At 39.8% G+C, this 21,318-nt stretch overlaps 1 protein-coding gene across 16 annotated transcripts in view; it reads right to left on the reverse strand.

Moving 5' to 3' along the window:
• Positions 1 to 21,318, reverse strand: part of nrcama (neuronal cell adhesion molecule a) — a 74,038-nt gene that overhangs the window by 19,261 nt on the left and 33,459 nt on the right. For 7 of the 16 annotated variants that reach the window (XM_055006580.1, XM_055006573.1, XM_055006568.1 and 4 more), the window contains 8 exons: positions 5,644 to 5,830; positions 5,133 to 5,150; positions 4,701 to 4,806; positions 3,748 to 3,941; positions 3,482 to 3,604; positions 3,073 to 3,243; positions 2,319 to 2,375; positions 94 to 205 (listed from right to left, as the gene is read on the reverse strand). In XM_055006580.1, coding sequence (XP_054862555.1) covers positions 94 to 205; positions 2,319 to 2,375; positions 3,073 to 3,243; positions 3,482 to 3,604; positions 3,748 to 3,941; positions 4,701 to 4,806; positions 5,133 to 5,150; positions 5,644 to 5,737 — 875 coding nt within the window. In that variant the 5' untranslated portion in view covers positions 5,738 to 5,830. Of the gene's footprint in view, positions 1 to 93; positions 206 to 2,318; positions 2,376 to 3,072; positions 3,244 to 3,481; positions 3,605 to 3,747; positions 3,942 to 4,700; positions 4,807 to 5,132; positions 5,151 to 5,643; positions 5,831 to 9,972; positions 10,011 to 21,318 lie in introns of all 16 variants that reach the window. The other 9 variants (XM_055006581.1, XM_055006574.1, XM_055006572.1 and 6 more) reach the window with 4 other exon arrangements.

Genomic DNA, 21,318 nt, shown 5'->3' on the forward strand with positions numbered 1-21,318 from the left:
TTTTGCTTATGACACTGTAACAGTTGACAAAGGAAACACAGACCTTTAAAATGAGACAAATTATGAAGCTGGTTGCGGCACGCGTCAACTTACAAGCCATCAGCGATGCATTCTAGCTCCAGAGTCTCTCCTCTCAGAACCATCTGGGTGCTGGTGGTGCCAAGAGGCAGCATAAAACCAGGGCGACGCTCCCCCTCTGGGCTGCCTGAAGACGTAAGGACATAAATCAGCATCAGACCACAACACTGGACCTGATGGATGTTGCTGCCACAAAGTTCACTAAAGAGGAAGGAAATGGAAGTGAAACTGTAGCCTCAGGGGGGTCATTAACATTCTTGTGAAGGACAACGGTAGAGTAGGGGTCAATGTACAGTTGTGAGCAAAAGTTTCAATACACTTGTAAAGACCATGCATGTGATTGTCTGGAGTTTCCAGTAACTCCTATAACTCTTAATTTTATATGGTCGAATGACTAAAACACATGCGCCTTTGTCACAAGAAAACAGTCATGCATTTTGGTTCTTTTGTAGGTTTACTATAGGTCGAGCAAAGTCTGAGGAACTCAGCACAGATCTGAAAAAGCAAATCCTTCATTTGAACAAGTCAGGAAAGTCACTTGGAGCCATTTCAAAGTGGCTACAGATCCCACAATCAGATGCAGTTGTGTCGCTGCCACTATCGGGAACAAAACACCAACTATCACCTGCTGTTGAGAGACAACTGTTCAGGATGGCTAAGAGTCAATCAAGAATCACCAAAAAGCAACTCTGCAATGAAGAGAAACTGCTGGAACAAGTACCAGTCAAGTGTGTTTTACATCGCCATTGACTGACAGGCTGCCATGCAAGAAGGAAGCAGCACCTTAAAGCTAAACTGAAGCTTGCTGCTAATCACATGGGAAAAGAAAAGGCCTTCTGTAGGAAATATCTGTGGTCAGATGAAACAAAAATAGAGCTAATTGGACACAATGTTCAGAAATATGTTTGGACAAGAGATGAAGCCTTCAACCCCAAGAAAACCATACCTACTGTCAGGCTGCCAGTGGAACTGGTGCTTTACACAAAGCAAATGGAATAATAAAGAAGAAGGATTATCTCCACATTCTTCAGAAAAATCTAAAATCAGCCAGAAGGTTGGGTGTTCCAATAAGACAATAACCCCAAACACCAACAAAAGAAGCGGTAAAGTCAGGCTAAATTTAAGGTTTGAGTCTTAAACCCCATCAAGGATTGTGGTGAAGAAACAATTCTGTCAGAAAGCCAACAAACTGATTTGAACTGCACTAAGTCTGTCAAGAGGAGTGGTCAAAGATGCAACCAGAAGCTTGTGGACGGCTACCAAAAACGCCTAGTTGAGATGAAAATGGCCAAAGGACATTTAATCAAATATTAGCAGTGCTGTATGTACATTTTTGAACCAGGAGATTTTGTCATTTGTGCAGAAGACCTGTAATGACAACAACACATCTGCTTCAAAGATTCCAATGTTGAAGATTCAGACGTATAGAAGTCATTCCAAACTCAAGACTGCCATGCTATACAGGGTCTTTAAAACTGTATGTAAACCTTTGGTCACAATGGTACACTGCTGAGTTTTTGGTTATTTTGCCATAGTGGAGAGAAGGGACAGGAAATGAGTGATGATGAGCCAGCACAATATTAAAGCAAGACGGTTTTGTTTGTTTTTCTCCTATACACAGCATGAGCATTATCTTAGAGAACGAGGGAGCAAGAAGAATCTCCCTCAGTGAGATAGCCGTCTGTTTGTTGCTATGGCAACACTGAGGCTCTTTGCAGAGAACAACCCCCCAGCTACACTCATACGTGCACATCCTTCAGAAGTTCCTCATGGAAGCGTTTAGGTTTCCTCATTACTTTGCAGAGAAAGGTCAGAAAATAACATTTCATATGGTGGAAGATGAGCCACTATATTAGGATAATGATGTTTTCATTTGAAGCCATTGTGGATAATGACATAAAGTTTGATCGTTCTAGGGGAGTTGCAGTTGCGCATGCTTTAAGGCTTCTTCTACCATGTAAGCTGTAATATATCAGCTATATTAATGGGTACAGTTGATTTTTTCATGCATAATAGTTTTTATACTGACTAAAGTCATGGGTTTGTCTGATGTTGTCTATCCTTCAACCTTCAATTTGCATATGAATGAAACAGGAGCAACCTGGGGAGAATGTGTTAATATAATTAGAGGAGAGGATTAAGTTCAAGATGTATGTTGGATATGATTATGCCGGGGAGTAAAAACGGGGTCGGATTCACACTGAAGGGGCTGAATTGGGGAATAAGCCAGCAGCACTCACCACTATAGAAATCAGTGATATTGTATAAAGCAGCCACAGTCGCATTTATGGTTTCCACTGCAATACAACAGAAAATCAGAAGCATGCAAAACTAGGAAATGAACAGCTTTTTTCTTTACAATGACCTTTTTTCCTGTACATTAACCAATGCATTAACTTGTCGGAATGCATTTTTAATACAGACTAATGGGGACAGATTGACTGCACCACTGTATACCGAGCAGTAGAGCTGCAACAATGAATCAATTAGCAGTCAACTATTAAACGAATCGCCAACTGCTTAGATGCCTGATTAATCAGTTGGAGTAATTTGCCAAGAAAAAAAATGATAGATTCTGTGATTCCAGCCACTTAAATGTGAATATTTTCAGGCTGTGGATAAAACAAGACACTTATGGATGTCGTGACATTTTAGAGACCAGACAAGTGATCAGTTCATCAGGAACAGATAACTTAAAAGTGAAAATAATTGCTTGTTGCAGCCCTGTGCAGCATTGTGACAGTGTAATATGGCCATTGTAAAATCAAATATTGCTGAAAGCCCTCTATAAAGCCAAGAAAAGGTGGTAAACGGGAAGAAAAGCAACTAAAATTCAGCTAAATCTACTGCATGAGCAGCATAAGGAAATGAAACTAAGGAGTAAAACAAGATCCACAAATGTTAACTATTGATTAAAAATACAAACACTGAAATATGAGAACTTTTTGACTCGTGGCATTAGCTGCCTTTTCCAGCTCCTGTGTCTTCACTTACTGTCCAGCACAGTGACTGAAATGGGCTGTTTCTGCTGGATGGTCTGCGTATGGGGGAAACGAGCGTAACAAATGTAGTCACTCCTGGTGTCTTCTGGGAGGACATTGGAAAAGTACAAGTCTCCATTCAGGGCCTGGGACACTCGTTTATCCAGGGGCAGCCTCTGAAAATCTGATATATGGGGACAGCGAAGAAGTAATTAATGCATATAGCTTGTTTGATTCAGTTTGACAAGAAAAAGATATTTTCTTTTCCATAGGGTCAATGAATTATGCAATCAATCCTATTTAAAGATAAATAGATATGAGAATGAAAAGGGTTCATAAATGCATAGTGACTCAGTGCAGCTGTTTGTGACTTTCTTATGTCCTTGTATGTGTGCAGTTATGTATACATGCACATGACTCACTGTTATCCATCCAGAAGATGACAGGAGGAGGTAACCCTGCAGGGGGTCGGCACTGCAGCACGAGGGAGACCCCCATCTGCACCACGATGGCCTCATTTCTCTCCTTCGACCATAAGGGGGACCCTGTGAGTCACAAACACCACAAAAACAGATACTGAGGATAACATCATTCATACTTTACTGTATTAAGTAGTATTTGGAGCCCTTGCGCTCTATTTTAATTTCTATGTGGAAATAGTGTAATTGAAAAGAGTTAAGTGTCTTACTGGACTGTCGGATGATGATGTTATTGGACACAGCGGTGCCGTGCTCGTTGTGAGCTGTGCACTGGTACGTTCCCTCATACGCTTCGGCCTTCTCCTGGCTGATGTCAATGACCAGAGTTCCCGAACCGGGCTTCATTAAGACTTTGGAGTCTTTCTCTACATCAAAGTGGCTCCCGTTTCTCGTCCATGAAAAGCTGGAATCGACAAGAGCAACAAATATTTATTTTCCAATTGAGCAATAAGAGGGAAACATAAAAAACAGTAATGGATGCGGTTTAACTCATTTCTTTAAGCATTAGGCGTCAATTTAAATTTTTTTTTTTAAATTACACTGAGGTCCTACAATGTCAAAAAAACTATTAAATATTAATATTTTTTTCACTTTCAATAACTTGTCTATTTTGATCAACATAAGTCCTGATCATAATTACCAAATATTCATTAAGTTTTAGAATTTTAACCCCTTAAATGCCAGTTTGTTTATATGATGTCATTGTTGTTTTTTATATTAAAAAATGTGCAAAAATGAAAATTTTGAAGCCAAAGATGAAGAGTGAGAGCCCCTTTGTCATGATATATGGGCAAAGGGATCAATAATAGCATTTATAATGGATTTAAGTGGTGACAATTTACCAAATTTTATGCCCAATGCACAGTCAAAACTATCAAAATCAAAAATGAAAAGGACAAAAATGTCCTCATAGGTGCATGAGGGTTAATATTCAGACTTCACTGGGAGTTTGGCAAATTCTCATTTGATTCAGATCCTGGTGGTAAATTTGCTCTTCCAGGTGTGTTTCTCAAGCTCCCGAGTCTCCAAGACAACAGTTGCTAGGGTGACTTATATTTCCGCTCTGCTCCAGGTTAAGTTGTCCCCAGAAGCAGAGCTATAATTGAACCACAGCACACTGATTGTAAATTATTCATTAAGTGTTCCGGAGTGATTCTCTCACCTGGGCTGAGGCTTCCCCTTGGCCTCACAGTGGATGACGATGTTCTCCCGCGGATCAAAGATGTAATCCTTTGGGGATTGTAGTGTTATAGTCGGGGGCTGGGGCACTGGAGAACCAGAAACGTAGTTCACACACACTGACAAACACAATACGTTGGATAACACTTCTCAAGCAGAAGATATGAAAGCGACATGCAACAAGCATTCACATTAAGCCAAGCTTCAAGTCACATGGAGCCGAAAAACTCACTGCAAACAGACACAGCGGCTTTCTCACCTCCACTTACTATTCTAACATTTACGAAACCAATCCAAACCAAGCAAGACACTCCATACAGTTACAGTGCTGAAATAACTGCATGCACATTGTTGCTTAAAACCACACAAAAGAGAATTTTCAAGAGCAAAAACTCCACACTTTAGGCCAACTTACATCCTTCCAGTACTTTAGCTTTTTGTCCAACGTGACATGTCGTACCACAGTAATGGAATATTGAGGAAAAGGTGTTAGTTTTTGCAAAGGAGGAAACAACAGGTGAAACAGTTGCACTTTCAGGTACTTTTAAGCATTTCATTGAGCCTGCTCTCTTAGCTTTGCAATGTTTTTTGGAGTGTGTTTTGTGAAGCAGGTGCAATAAATGCAAGAAAAGTAGCTGAAGACTTTAAAAGTTCACTCAGGATGTGGGATAATTAAAAAGCTCTTTCAAAATGTAATTGCATTTTATGAAAACCACATGCTGAAACATGCAGAGCTGAAATAAAAGATAGCCCCTCTCTTCCCAGTACAGTTAGTTATTGCAGTTCTTCATATTCATTGTACCCCAGAGTGTGAAAGAGCTAGATTAAATTTCCATCCACAGAGCATGAAAGATTTCCACATTTCATACAAGTGAACGATTATGTTCTATATTCATAAACGTAATATTGATGAAGACGATACTTACGATCAAGAGGCACTTCGAGCGCTACAGCCGTGTGACTCAGGAGAATCAATAGCACGGCTTCGAAGCCTGGCACCCACTTCCTGTTTCCGTCCATGTTTGGGCGTGTTGGTGTCACGATAAAAACCTTTTCCCCAGGTTCAACGGCAGAGTCAGGGTGGTCAACAGGGTGAAGATGGCGGAATCCACACTGTAAAAAGGAGGCAAAAAAGGATGAAAAAACATATTTCAACCCTGTCACAAACATACTCTGATCTCATGATCTGGTGACTGAAGAGACCACTGGAGTAGAGTGAACTTATTGCCATGTTCAAGACGCTCGATTGAGATATAGTAGCCATAAGATGGGTCACTATGGTCATAAACGGATGGACATGGTCAGCAACAATACTCAGGTAAGATGCTAAGTTTAAGCAATGCCCAATTGGTGCCAAGGGGCTGAGAATGTTCCAAAAAACCACCACCAGCCTGAATCGCTGGTACAAAGCAGAATGGATCCATGCTTTTATGTTGTCTACAACAAATCCTGTACATTTGAATGTTGCAGCAGAAATCAAGATTAATCACATCAGGCAACATATGTCCAATCTAGTTACTGTTGCCTTTCTATCGTCTTGAACCAGCCTGCCCATTCTCCTCTGACCTCTGGCATCAACAAGGCATTTTCGCCCAGACAACTGCCACTCAGTGGACATTTTCTTTTTTCTGACCATTCTCTAAACCCTTTAAATCCCAGTAGATAACCCGTTTCTGAAATAGTCAGACCAGCCTGTCTGGCACCAAGAACTTCTGATGCTCTGCTTGAACTTCAGCAGGTCTTCTTGACCATATCTACTGAGTTACTGCAATGTGATTGGCTGATTTAGATATTTGCACTAATGAGCAGTGGAACAGGTAAACCTAAAAAAAGTGGCCTGTAAATGTACACAAGATTATCCTATAAAAAGGAACTACACATATACAGGCATAAATATTTAGTCTAACTACAATGGAAATGCTACTTTGTTGCATTTTTCTGTGAAGTTAACTGACATTCTTATGGCTCAGCATCCAAAGTGGAGTATCTTAAATCAGGCACTGAAAGTGGATTGTCTGTCAGACAGCACATCATTCTGCCAACGTGACGACTTTGGCAGCAGGAGAAGTCCAAACAAACTCAATTCCTATCCTTAAACAACTCAAGCATTCTGCACCGGTCTGTCCTCTCGTCTGTTATTTACCTTCTCCAGTGATGAAGAACCCAATGAGACACAGTTGCTCAACATTTACATCAGTGTAGCACTCGCTAATACTCAGCTTCTTAGTGTATCTGCTAAAAAAATCCATCAGCCGGGGCTTCTGCTCTAGAAACTAGACACTTTTGTGGAGCTATTTGGCTCAAGCTGCCTTCACCTTGCATTGCCCTGCTGTCAAAATATCCACTCAGACCTCCCATGTGCACGGCCGAGATGCCCCCGACTGACCACGTGCCTGCCTGTAAACATATGGCATGTGAGTGCGCTCGGCCGGAACGATCACAACTCTGCTGCAGATAGAGCCGCACACACAATTGGCACATGCATGCACATTAGGAGAAGCATCCCCTGTCAGTGTGTCATATGGATCAAGTTACACATGAGTGCAGACCCACAAGCGCTAGCTGCTGTTGTGTAGCGCGCAACAAAAGGGATGCAGATTGATGCGTACAGCCGCTACAAGCACACAAAATCATGTTGGCATTAATGGGTTCTTGTAAAGCACGCCATAGGGAGCAGGGAATTATGTGTTTGTTTTTCCCTTTCACGTCCTCCGTCTCGCAGCGTGCATAAACTTAGGTTACATGTGCATTAGCAGGCTTTGATTTATTAGCAGATAAATAACATTTTACTGCATCAGTGGCATTAAGATGCTCCTATACAGACAGTTTTTGACTAATGTCTCTTTTATGCATATACATGTCAGCCTTTGTAAGCCACGCATGAAAATGATACTACACAATGTTTACCCTTAAAATGTCTGCAAGATTTCTTCTCCACTGTAATGATCATAAATTAAATGGCACATTTTGGGGGTTTTGACAGACTTAACTTCAAAGCCCAGCTGGCACTAACTTACATTTGCTTTGTAATTAATAATCCTGTGTTTTCCTTTGAGAAAAGATTCAGACACCAAGAGGGGCAAATTTATACTTTTTTGCTTTCATGCTAGCGCCCTGTAGTTTTGCAATAAATTAGTGGAATACTAATAAAGGTGTGTGTTCTGTCATAAATAAGGAGAACTGTCACTAGGAGCCAGACAGCAGCTTGCACTACATGTAATTTCAGCAGTTATTTGCATTTTCCCAAGTATTTTCATGATTGGGCAGGTGATCATCTGATGCAAAAACAGAATTTTAAGAAGAAATTCAGAGCTCTTTCTAAACACATTATAAATATCAGAAAATAATTGTCTGAAAACACTGAACTATGAGAATACAACTGAGAAATAAGGCTGTTGAACTGTTTTCCTCACTCGCGAATGCCCTGGAGCCACATTTTGCATGACTCCTTCTCCTATGACTATGAAAACTAGAGTGCATTAGCATCAGAGGTTCTCGTGCTAGACTGCAAGGCATTCTACCTACTACAGCCGACAGTCTGCTAGCATGCAAATGAATGTTCCCTGGATACCAGAATTTGCAAAACAGCTCAGTCTCCTTATAGAGATTTCCCTAAAATGATGGTATGAAGAAGAGGTAGATTGATTTTTGTGGAAAGCCACAATAAGGGAGAGCTGAAGATCACCTGAATCCATAGTGACCAATGTGTAGTTTTAATTTCATCATCAACTGGGATTTATGGATAAAGATGCAGGGAAATGGGGCTAAACTCACCATCTCCCTCCCTGGTCATCCCAACAAAATATTATGCCATCATCAACAGCACATGTCCACCAAGACTGTAGTGTGCTTGGTTCATTATAGGAGGTAACTTAGTCCACAGATGTCGACAGAGTGCGTTCACGATTTCAGTTATAATGTTTTTGGTTCAGTTAAAACTCAAGTCACAGCTACCAGGGTTCCTTTCAAATCATATTGTGTCCACCCATTAGCAAAATATTTGGGGGCCAAATATTAAGAACACTTTTAAATCTAATGCATTCTAGTGCCCTGCTACCACCACCCGCTATGACTTCACCAATACACATAAAGTAGAAGTATCACCTTTGTCACAAGTCAACAAAAACTTGAACAAGAGAAGCTTCATAAAAGTTGAGTTTCATGGTTGTATTAAGTTGCATTAGATATCAATTGTGTATCTAATAAGTGCAAATGCTTACAACATATTTAAGTTGCACATTTTAGATGTCATCATTTAAACCAACCATGGAATATATTCAGATCTTGATACGGGGCATGGATCGAGCGGACAGCTTTGTTCATCAAGAGAGCAGTGAGGCCATGTTTGTAGTTCTGTTTTGGAAATGCATGGCACAATTTGTAGAATTATTACATTTACAAGTGGATTACACCTCAAGCAATGATGCTTTCATCCTGATCAAACAAACACAAGAATACCTTGGAGAAACTGCTGCTAGATAACAAAAGTGTTTATTTTCCACAAAATATTTGCACCGAGAAGCCTGTGAGACCACATCACAGACTACAGTATAGGGACTGCTGAGGTGACATAAGGCCTTAATTCTAATTCAGACTACATGCAGGTACACACATCTTGCATCTGTAAGGGCAGGAGCAAAATTCCAGCAGGGGAAAGTCTACGGCGAACACCAGTTTGCTGGCAAGATAGTTAGAAGTAGCTCAGTTGCAGCACATTAAACAGCATTTAATGTACCTGAAAATGTCATTTGGTCCAAGTTTGTCTCTGACTCAATCTGCAGGCTGCTGTCAATCACAGACAATGTCACACACCTCCAGCTGGTGATGGCAAAACTGCATTTCTGACATTTCTGAGATCATTATTGAATATGAAACTATTAACAATATATTTAAAAGACCCACTGACATACTTTGAAACTATAAAGCAGGATGACAAAAGTGTCAAAATTTTTTTCTCAGTTCTGGACTGTATGACTTGTTAAAATAGCCTTGTTTTCGCAACTATGAGCTGGTTAAATTAAGGTATCTGTAGGGTGACAGTAACTCCAGTTAAAAGTCGAGGTGGAGCAGTGTGCTACTGTCAGGTAAGAGTCTCAGTGGTTCCCGACATCTTAATTATTCATGAACTAGCGTGCACCTCTGCATACGTGCTGTACACATGTGTGTGCACGCAGACACGGCACACATTAATGCACAGATTGACATATGAGCAGGGGGTTTCAGTCTTCAGGGGCGACTCTGAAGGTGAATCTAACCGGCTCGCTGCTGGATTCAGGCCAGTTATATCTCCACTCTGCAGGACAGAAAGCACATCTTATGACACAGGGTGAGTATGGAACTCAGAAAGTAGTGTGTCTGATTTTATCCAGCTGAGCTATGCAGAGAGTGTGAGCTAATACAACCCCAGGACACGGCTAATTAGGCTGTCACGTCCTATTGGATACTACTCTCACTATTTAATCGAGGGGATAGACAACAGTGAGAAAGAGAAGCGCACAAGTGAATGTATTCGATGCAGTCCATGCATGCTAAATCTGCTAATCTCATCGTAAAAAAAAAGGCAATATGATGATGCAAATGTAATATCCTATCTTCAGATTAATTACAGTAATGTTCCATGCAGCTACAGCAGAAGTGGCCTCCCACACACTGATACTGGCCATATGGAGCTAAGCTTGAACTCCAAAAGACACAGAGAAACCCAACTCATTTGTAAGGCTGCTTATAAGTGCCATTCTGTCTAAAAGGTAAGGAGCGACAACAACGAAGGCGTGAAAGAATGGAGATCGAACGCACAAATGGGTAGAAATAAAAATATTTAAGCCAGGGGGAGAAAAAAACCTATTCTGAGAAAAAAAATGTGGTAACAGATGTGTAAAAATCAAATGCTGCATCAGTTACCTTTGACCGAAGCAAATGCTTTAAAGCTAAGCCAAACCAATTATTTGAAAGCCATTTGAAAATTGAATAATTCATCTGTAATGATGTGTTAAATTGAACGTTCTGGCATTCATTTGTATGCTCAGTAAACGAGGTTGCTCAGTATTGTGACAAAATATTTCAGATTTAATACCACAGATCAGGAAACTGTTTGTAAAAGTGAGGCTATTTCCATTTGTGAAAAACAGTACAATGAATTCTGGAGCTGCCACTAATGATTATTTTTCTATTGGTGATTCTTTCGACTAGTTTACAGATTAGTCGGCTGATCTAAATGGCTCATTTTCCTCCAAAAAAACCCAAAACAACCAATTTAATGGCATTTTGCTAAACTCTGTCATTGTTTAATGCAGCACGGGGCAAAATTTAGACAAAGAGTTATGTATTAAAGTGAAAAACTGTAGAGATAAACTGACAAGTCCAGCATGATTAGATAAATAAAAAGACCTCAGTCATTAGTACAATTCCAAAAAATAAATAAAAATACACATTTCTGTCAAACCGCTTAACCAAGTGAAGAAATCAGGGCTAGATATTAAAGTGCAACTTGGACATGATGGATATTTTACAAGCACCAAGCAGCTGAAGCATCTCGTTTTCTCTGATTTTAATGGTAACTAAGAATTTTATGAAAATATAACCAAATTTCAGCACAGCCTTTACCCCATATGCTGAGTCTGTCAGACAATGTTGTGGTTCAAAATCTGGATTTTAATGGTACAGAACAGCAGCCTAGAGGCAACTGCTGGTTACCACGTAGCCTTAATGAGCAACTTTCAGTCACTATTCTACACATATCCATTGTCTGACAACAGAAACAGAAAAATACGTAAAAGAGAAAGAAGAGAGCAGTTTCACTGGGAATTCAGCTGTCTTAAAATACAGTATATGTGAGCACAGAGAGCAGGAGAGAAGCAAACAAGTGTTTTGTGTTCTGATGCTAATGCATTGTGGTATTCCATTAACATTTTACACAGTGTATTAAAACACGTTTTTGTTCTGTGACAGTTTGAAGTACTCCCATACTTTCAGACACCTTGATCTTTCACACTGAACCAAGTCGTCACCAACGAATGAAGCCAAAAACGACTGACATCATGACACAACAATTACACTTATACTGAAGAAATACATTTGTTTTAATGAATTTTTTAAAAAAGTAAACTGTGTTGGTTAATAATAATGATGTCGACTCTGAGGTCAATGATTATACTGACTACTTGTGACTGCCTTAAACATTGAGTCATTGCCTTTAAAATAATTCAAACAAAATGTGCTCACTTTAGCTTTGTTTGTACTTGCTAATAAAGGTTTATAAAATAACTTAAAGCAAAAGTTTTCACATTTTCTGGAAAACATCCATTTGACGTCTGGTTAAAAATTGAGACCATTATACTTGAATTTCTGCGTAGCTTAACAAAACAAGATATGATATTTTAGTCAGAGAGCTTCACAATTGCTAGCATCGGACAGGAAAGCCATTTTTTATCAGCCAATCTGCAAAAACTCTTTCCATATTTTCCAGCGATTAAGCTAAGTTACACGGGATATTCAGTAGCAAGATAACTGGTGTCAAACTTCACATCTAACTCTGATGGAAACTAAATAAGCTATTTCTTTAAAACAAAAATACTTTTATATTTTACATAGAAAGCAATCAACTCTGTCAAAATAAAAGCCCCAACATGGGAATATAACTCTCCATATGTCATGTGTTTTAGTCTTGTGTTTCCATTTTTCTGTCTAACCAGAGTCACATCTCCAGAGAGGATTCTGCCTGAGGGTTAAAGAAGAAAAATAACATAGCAGGCAACAATAATGACTCCCTGAACACAAACGGAACAAACACACACACATAAAATTAGCTACCATGTCCAAATGTCAGCATATCCATATTCCAACAGCTCGAATGTCACTGAGTGTTAACTGGCTCATCGCGTCACTCTCATGTTGGTGATGCATCAGCGCCTGTGATTTCCATGATCGTGCACCGTAAAACCGAACCTTTAACCTTTAAGCGACACTCTTTCATACCTGTTTGTTGCTCGGTCGAATATGTTAATGTGTTTACGAAGCCTGTTGAGTGAATTTTTCAACGGGAAACGCTTCGCCATGAGGCTGTACTGTGCAGTGTGGTGGAAGACATTTCTCTGGCAGCAGTATTACCCAGAGAAAGGCATAAAAATGGAAAAAAGTTGTAATTCCACACATACTGCAGATTTGCATTCATCCTTGGGCTAAAATGGGCAAAAATAATTTCTCGTTGCTCATTTTCTCACAGGCTACAAGCAAAAACAAAGATGATAATGCTAATAAAGAGGACTGAGCAGAGGATGAGAAGCATGGCTTTGGCTGGTGGGCAGGTCACCGCTCATCCTTCTCTTTCCTCTTCTTAGTGACTCAGGAGTCAAAGGTCAGAGCTCAGCCCTTCAATCCTGATCAGATCAGCCTATCTTGTCCTCCTTCTTTTATTCACTTTCTGTCCTTTTGATGAGCACAGTGCAGCTGTGATGAGAAAACTGCAAAAGCCGCAACTTTATGGCTTTTTAAATCCTTAAACTAATGCTGTAATTCAATTTTATTCAATTCAAGCAGATTGAAACTTTTATGGATTGTTTATGCAGCCCATTTATCAGTGTATACTGCATAGTTCAGCTGACATAAATCCAGTCTTAATAACTACATCTTGGACATTTTGCAGCTCCCATGTCAGCGTTTTTACTCATTCATTCCTTCCTCCGTGTGTGACAGTCACATATCTGATGTTATCTTATGTGGAAAAAGCTCCAAAGCATGTTTTATATCTATTACACAGCAAATATGGAACTGAAGATCAATTTTAATAGATAGTATCGCAAAATCCAAACCGCGAGATTGATCACAGGGCTGAACGATTTACTGAAAATATCTATAATGCACTACAATCTGGCTAATTTGTCGCTGTTACAGTATATTTAGAACATTTACGTTCATCTGTCTGCAACAAAAAATCTTCTATTGTGTGTACTAAAAGGACATTTTGATAGATCCACTTGATGACGTCTGCTTGCGGTCACCCTTTCAAGCCTATTAGTGAAAGTTTGCAAGAATGTACAAGGAGCCTTTATTATTGGATGAGTCAGTATTTTACAACCCCATTCAGAAGTATTAACATTGTTGCACACTGCCATATACAACGGCAAATAAAATGTAATTCACGGTGGAGGTTACACATCAAGTACGCTGCTGAATTAATCCAGCAGTGCACCCATTAACATGTACGCCACACACTGACCTTCAGCAACCTGCAGCTCTTTGTATTTGGAAGTAAACACGTGAATTATGCCTTTTGAGTCCCTTCGACCGAGACCTTGAACTCCTCTTTGCGCTCTGTGAAATTACCCCTGATAAAAAGCAATCGCTACGAGCTGAGCCGACATCTCTCAACAAAAGAATGACATGAAGCCGGTTGACACGAACCCAACAGTCTTTGCTGCCTCTCAGTTTGCAAACCCTGCAGCATCGTGCTAAGTTGGTCACTACACAGCCTTCAGTCACACTGAGGGACGGCAGCCTGACGAGACGGATGAGGGAGGGAGGCAACGGGAAGCACGAAGAGAATTAAGAGGGAGGGATGGAGAACGCAATCATCCAGCAGACATATCAAATCGCAGTGACACAGATATTTCTGAGACAATAAACCGGAGCCAGACTGCTTTCAGCTAGACCGGACCGGCGCACATGTTCTCTTATCTGTACACCATTTCTACAGAACCGACACCACAGTGACAGTTTGCGGAGTAAAAATCGCAGTCTGTCATCAGATTTAAATTGGTGTCAGATATATTTACGTTGGGGGATAAAATTTCACTCCATTGTGTAGACGGTCAGTGTGGTTGCTGTGTTTTGATGCATGTATCGACTATTTCTGACAATGTGAGCATCTCCAGGTCTCTACAGCGGGAGTGTGAGCCATGAGAGATCCTAAAAACACATGGATTGCAGCCTAAACGTGAACCCAATGTCATAGTTTCTGGATGGTTTCTGTTGCTCCAGTCACAATTTGGGCTCATTTTTCACTGCAAGTTCTGTGCCTATATGGAAACAGAACCATGACTAGAAGCGGAAAGGAGTCAAAAATATAAATCATAAATAAACAAAAGCTGAATTTCTTCAACATGTACATTTTCCATAAAAAAAAAAAACAAAAAACTGGTGACTCCACATACTTCACTGCATTTTACTACTTACTGTACGTTTTACTTTGTCCACTTGACACTACAGGTCCTTCAAATCATGGGCAAACAGACTGAAAAACAACTTCTACCCCAAAGCAACAAGAGAACTGAACTCTGCCCAACACTCTGTCTGGTTTTGAGTACCCTCTAATTATCTACGCATTTTGTATTTATTTATTGTGGAATAAAAGAATGATCAACTTTGTTGCAAATTGCAATAACAAGAAAGATGTTCGATTGTATTCTATACTATTCTGTTTTTGTACCTGTCTCCCATGTTTACACAGCCTGCAGTTCAGACCAGTTCTACTGAAAAGTCCCTGAATTTTTGTCACCTGATTGTTAGTTAGAGCTGAGCCACTAATAGCTTCTTAGTTCCACCAAAGAGTGCAGAATGTTTCTGTTTTTACAGACTGTAGTTACCGAAAATGGTTTGTTTTGTGCAAATTTTTAAATGGGGCATGTAGAAGAAAACAATTTTGATTAAATATCACAATTTCAGACTTAGATATGGTTCATTTTCCCAATAAAACTGGGTGTTGGACATGATTGTCTACAGATTCTTTGTTTGTACAGTTTCTGCCTCTGATAAATGGTAATTTTAAAAATTTTTTTAAAAATAAAGCTTTTAAACATGTTGGTGGGTTCTTAGGTTCAGAACTGCTGACATGGAGACAAAGCAGATTTTGCATTTTCTTATTCCGAAGTGTGTTTCCTTTTCTTTTAAAAATCCCTGAAACGGTGATTAAAACTAATTTCACATAAAACTAGTAGCTGAACAAACTCCAAGTACTGGGCTTCTAAAATGAGTGCGGGAAGGAAAAAGGAGGACGACCTCCTGGAAGCACCAACAAAAAGCAGTTCAGACCACACACAGATCATTTCTTACACCATCTAACAACCACCTTTGTGTAACCACCGCCTGAGGGTAGAACTTTATCTCGTTGGCTCGCAGTACTTTCACAACTGGTCCTGCAATCATGAGAAAAGCAGGTGCTACTGTAGTGGCATTCTATGAGGGAATAATCCCTTTTCTGATTTTTTTTTAAGCGTAAGAAGCATAATCCCTTGATGCAGCTGTACTCCAGAAACTGGACAGAACATCTTTTGTAAACTTGGCAGCAGCATAAATAATCCTTGAACCAAACATTTAAGCTTAAATGAAAAACTGGAGTTGTGTTTCTAGCCAGCATGATGAGTTAAGTCTTACATTCATGCTTTTTGTGGCTCAGTTTGTGGTCTCCTGAAGGAAATATCTCACTTGTTAGCTACTAAATGCTTTCTACTTGATGTTCTATGAGATATCAAGCTAACTTGACAGTAAAAAAATGACAAATGAAAGCAGTGCCGAAGGATACCAGACAAACGTATTAGACCTGCAGCCAGAAAGAATGGTCTGACCCTAAGTGAGAACCTCCTCTTTGTCTTTGTCTCTGTATCTGTCAATTTGATAACTTTACTGGCTGACTGCTCTGCCCCTCGTTCCCCTTATGTCTCTTTCTCTTTTCCTTCTTGGCAAACTCGCACCTGCCAGCCGACCTACCATGAACAAAGCCCACTGTAAGATGAGAAAATGCCCATTCCTTGGGGCAAAGACTTCGACTTGAGTTTGTGATGCTGTACGGTAAACCACAGGTAGCACTGCCTCGCTAATCCACCTTAATAAACGGGCTGCTATTCATATCTTTTTACGGAGTTAAGTATTATTTACTTAAGCACATTTATACTTCACACAATAGGCGGATAAGGTTGCGCTTTTCTCCGCTTCAGAGGTAAGAAGAGATGGAAATAAAGCGTTCACTGTGGAGCTAAAGTGAAGCTATGCGGGGTGTTTAACGATGTGTATTTCCTGTCAGACAAATAGTCGACACTGGGAAATGCACAGGTGAGGTGTTGACAAGGACAATGACTTGGGTGAGGTAATGTCATGCTTGTGTTATGGATATGGGTTTGTCGTTTCCAGGAAAACGTTTGACAGTCTCCCATGGATCAGGTACATTTGATTCCTTTTTAATCAGGACACACTGTATGCTAAATATTAGGGATAGACTGATTATTGACCTGACCGACTATCATGGACAATCTCAGAAGAGTCTCTAAAGTAGAAACTGCAAAAAGTGAACAAGAAACACAAGCCGTTGCCACAAACCAGGAAATTAGCTTCTCTCACAGTGGCTAAGGCAATGCTAATGGCTAAAAGCTACCTGAGAAGGCAGCCACAGATTAACTTAGAACAGAGTCTGGAAAATAACCAGTAATACTTTAAGATATGGATGTTAGTGGGTAATGAAAGTGAAATATTAAGAGAACCGTAGACGTAACTGCAGGAGACAAACTGATAAATCTCAGTCAATCCAACATAAACAAAGGAGAGGGTCCTAATTTAATCACTCATATCTATTTTACATATTCAGTTGAGATGAATGACAGGTTCTCTGCTATCACATGCTGTTAAAACATTACATCTAATTTATATCGGTTCCAAATATTGGCTTTTCCTGAGTATCCCTTATCGGCATCGGTACCAGCCCTAGAAAAACTCATATTGGTCGATCCGAATTTTGAAATACACACTCAAGTTGCAGACTTGTGATGTGGTATTCTTGTGTTTTAACCAGTAAGAAATAGGCTGTAAACATGTTTTCTTCATTAAAAAACTGAAACCAGGGCCTCCTGATTTAACTGCGTACTCCATCAGCAGCTGTCTGCTACACTGGAAGTTTGATCTAAGAGGAGCTTTCACTACACTAACACCACTTCTTTACAATGAAAAGACAGAACCGGCAGCCCCTTTGTCTCCAACAGCCTCCAAACCGGATCGCACACAGCCGTCTAATCAAAACAAACTATCTCAGCCTCTTTTGCATGTCCACACACACACACTGGGCCTTCCCTTTTTAGGGTCAGTTATTCTAGCAGCATCCACACAATCCCCCAGCGCCTGCTTTTCTCTCAGGCTTTGTGAAGTGCTGATAGTCAGCATTCGCCTGTCCCCCGTCCACACCTCTAACACTCACCCACGGGAGCTATTGTCCTTCCTTGTTGTTTACCGCTGGGATACTGCTGAAACGGCACCGGGTGTTCTAGGGCACAAGGTGACACCACCAGCAGTACAAAGATGTGGCCACAGCGCCACTGGCTACAGTTGTAATGACAGAAACTAATATTCACGTGTGCTCCGTGACCTGGTTTTCAAAGTCATGCAATATTGATCTGAAAATGCATTTCTAACCAGCTTGGTTCAAGAAACAAGATTCATTACAGACAAGGGATGGAGTCATCTGCATATTTATAAAAAATACAGATATTGGCAAGTGCATGCCGAATTTAAATATAACATGAAAACTGGGAGTGTGTGTGTGAGTTTTGGAATTATGGTCACATATGCAATTGTATTTTCACGCCAGTTTTACCATTTTTAATCTTTTAGCCAAAGCCAAGAAGTACAGTAAAGGAAAGACAAAGCTTGGAACTCCAGTTTTTTGTGTGTGCTTGGTTAATTTCTTAGCTAAATTTTACAAGTGCACTGCAGGATTCCAACTGATTTTGCTGGAAAAATATATAATGTGGAAGAGTAAATGTGTTCTCGGAGTTTCTAAAGCGCTACAAAAGTATACGGATTGATACAAACAGGAAACAGTAAGACATAAGATGTACGGACATGTAGTGACTAATAAGCTAAATTTTATCCTACTTGTTTTCAGACTATAACTTAAGTTGTTGATTTGTTTTTGTTTTTTAGTTTCATGTATTTTATTTAATTTTTTTGCCTTTATGACACTGTCGCATGTCTGAAATAAATAAATAAATAAATAAATAAATAAATCTATACCAGAGGTTTCCAAAAGCTAATAAATATCATTTGGTGGCATTACTGACCACCGTATGCATTAAATTTAATGGCTTAAAAACGATCATATGTATACAGCACACAAGCTGTTCTGACAACTGGTCTTAGCTGTGTTTGTCCTAGCTAAAAATGAACCCAATTTGTGGTATTAATATATATAAATGACAATTTTATGTGTTCACCTTAGCTATCTGACTGATCAACCTTGAATCAATGTTCCATCTGAATGAGTTTGTGCCTGCTAAATAGAACCATCATCCCAACCTTCATTTAAAATGGGTCAACCCGGCCCATTTTAAATGAAGCATTGTGGTGCCTAGATGTCTATTCCTACAAATTACGTTCTCCAGACATAAGGGCTTGTTTGGTACAGATCACAGCAAAAATCACATCATCATTTTTTTTTCTATGTAAAATGCAAAAAATTACTATTCCACTAAAAGCAAGACTCATATTGCAACTGCAATATAATGACTGATAAATAATATAATAAAAATCACAGAGTGATTTTGTTTGCATATCATTCAGCCTTAATTAAAACTGTATTGTAGTGATACTGTTTAAGCTTCATTTAACCAGGACATTTAGAGCTGCAGAGGACAAGCCTATTCATGAACAGTCACTTCATACATGCTTCCTTTAGAAGCTAAAGGTCTCCTGACCTCTCACCCACTTTAAAGAGAGTTCTCATGATTCTCCATAAATCCCTGATATGAATAGCTGGCCCATGACAAAAAAAAAAAGGAGTATCTTATTGTCATTTCCTGTTCCCCTTTTTTCCTATTCAGGGAACGTGAGCAGCCCTGTCGTGTGAAGTGACTGCGAACAGCTTAGCTTCAGGCAAGTTCATGTAAAAGAGTGATCCTGCTTTAGAAGGTGAGAAAATAGGAAAGGTTAGGACACCTTAGACTGCCTGACAAAAGAACTGTTAACACAAGCTGCAGTATTGATTTTGTGACAAAAATCAAACTTTGACAAAACGCCAAAAAAATTCAGGGCACTGCAAAATGTGTTTTTGAAATAAAAAGGGAATCTGAGTATTTAAAATAGAAAGAATGAACATCCAATATGAAAACAAGCCACTGTGAATTGTGGTTTCGTTGCAGAATTAACCTGAAACTGATAAATGCTTCAAAGTGAAGGACTCATTCATGTGTGACTCCATTACAGATAGCTGCCATTAAAATCCACTTCAGCTGACATCCAATTATAATGCTGGGATATTTGGACAATTACACACATTTTGCCAGGCGTATGGACCAGTTTGCTGGCTGCCAGAGGCTAGGTTGGGCGTTAGGGGTGTGTGTGTGTGTGTGTGTGTGTGTGTGTGTGTGTGTGTGTGTGTGTGTGTGTGTGTGTGTGTGCAGACGTAGGTGTGTGTTTGTGAGTGCATGTCTCGCCTGTCTAAGGCTATATCATCAAAAGCCGTGGGTTCAGTCAGAGCGGAGGGCCACGCTGGCTCAATCCATAAGAGTCTTTTTTTAGTTTTTCGGTCTGTGACAAGTAGAGTGAAATATTCTTACTATTTCTGAAAAAACATACCTTGACGTGTAACACCAGACTGTGATTTTAGCCTGGATCAATCAAGTGCCATGCCATTCAGCGTAGGCGATCATTTCTCTCCAGCTCCTCCGATCTTTTGCCCTCTGAATTGTGACTGTTGCCCGTTTCACGTGTAGCCATGATGTAAGTCCATCTATCATTTTCATTCTCTGTCTGCCTCGTCCTCTCTTCCCGTTCATTTTTCCATTTGTGACAATATATTCCAGGGTCTCCTTCCTTAAGATGTGTCCAAAAAATGTTGCTTGCCGTTTTCTAATTTTGTTCAGTAGTGTATAATTTGTGTTTAGTGTTTTAAAAACATCTTCATTAGTTATTCTGTCCGTGTAGGATATACGCAGCATGCGTCTGTAAAACCACATCTCTGCTGCAGTGATTTTGTTCGACATTTTATTATTTAAGTTCCAAGATTCACATCCGTACATCAGAACTGGTAGGATGTAACAGCTGAGAGTCCTCATACGGATGCTAAATGCTATTTTCTTATTTGTCAGTATATTTTTCATTTTTGTAAATGCTGTTTTTGTCAGTGCTACTCTACATTTGATGTCTGTTTCAAAATGTAATTAAGAATTTTAGAGCACTCTGACTCACCGGATGGAGGTGTAAACCTGCTATTGGCAGCACATTTTACGAATGGCCTCAAAGCCAGCATCACAGGTGAATTCACCTGAGTTTCTCCTCCTCTTCTTCAACTACGACATGTTATCATTTTTTTTAAAAATTCTTCACTACGGGACACAACAACAACATAGCAAAACGTTTAGACCGTGCAATAAGGAGGTAAATTATCCATTTTCATGGCCCCTCCCTGCAGGCCAATCTTGCACCAAAACAATTCCCCTGACACTGTTTTAAGTGGACATCATGGCTAGCATCGCACAAGACAATTGTGACTGGTTTAAAGAAAAGCAAACAGATCAGAGTGTTTTCCTTTTTCTCCTTTCTCCTTTTAGGTGCAGTCAGACTATGCTACACAGCACTGTGTTCGCTCTAGAGAATGATCTGGCAAAACTAGTTCTATGGGAGCGTAA

Source organism: Amphiprion ocellaris, chromosome 21, assembly GCF_022539595.1.
Source record: "Amphiprion ocellaris isolate individual 3 ecotype Okinawa chromosome 21, ASM2253959v1, whole genome shotgun sequence".
NCBI lineage: Eukaryota > Metazoa > Chordata > Actinopteri > Pomacentridae > Amphiprion > Amphiprion ocellaris.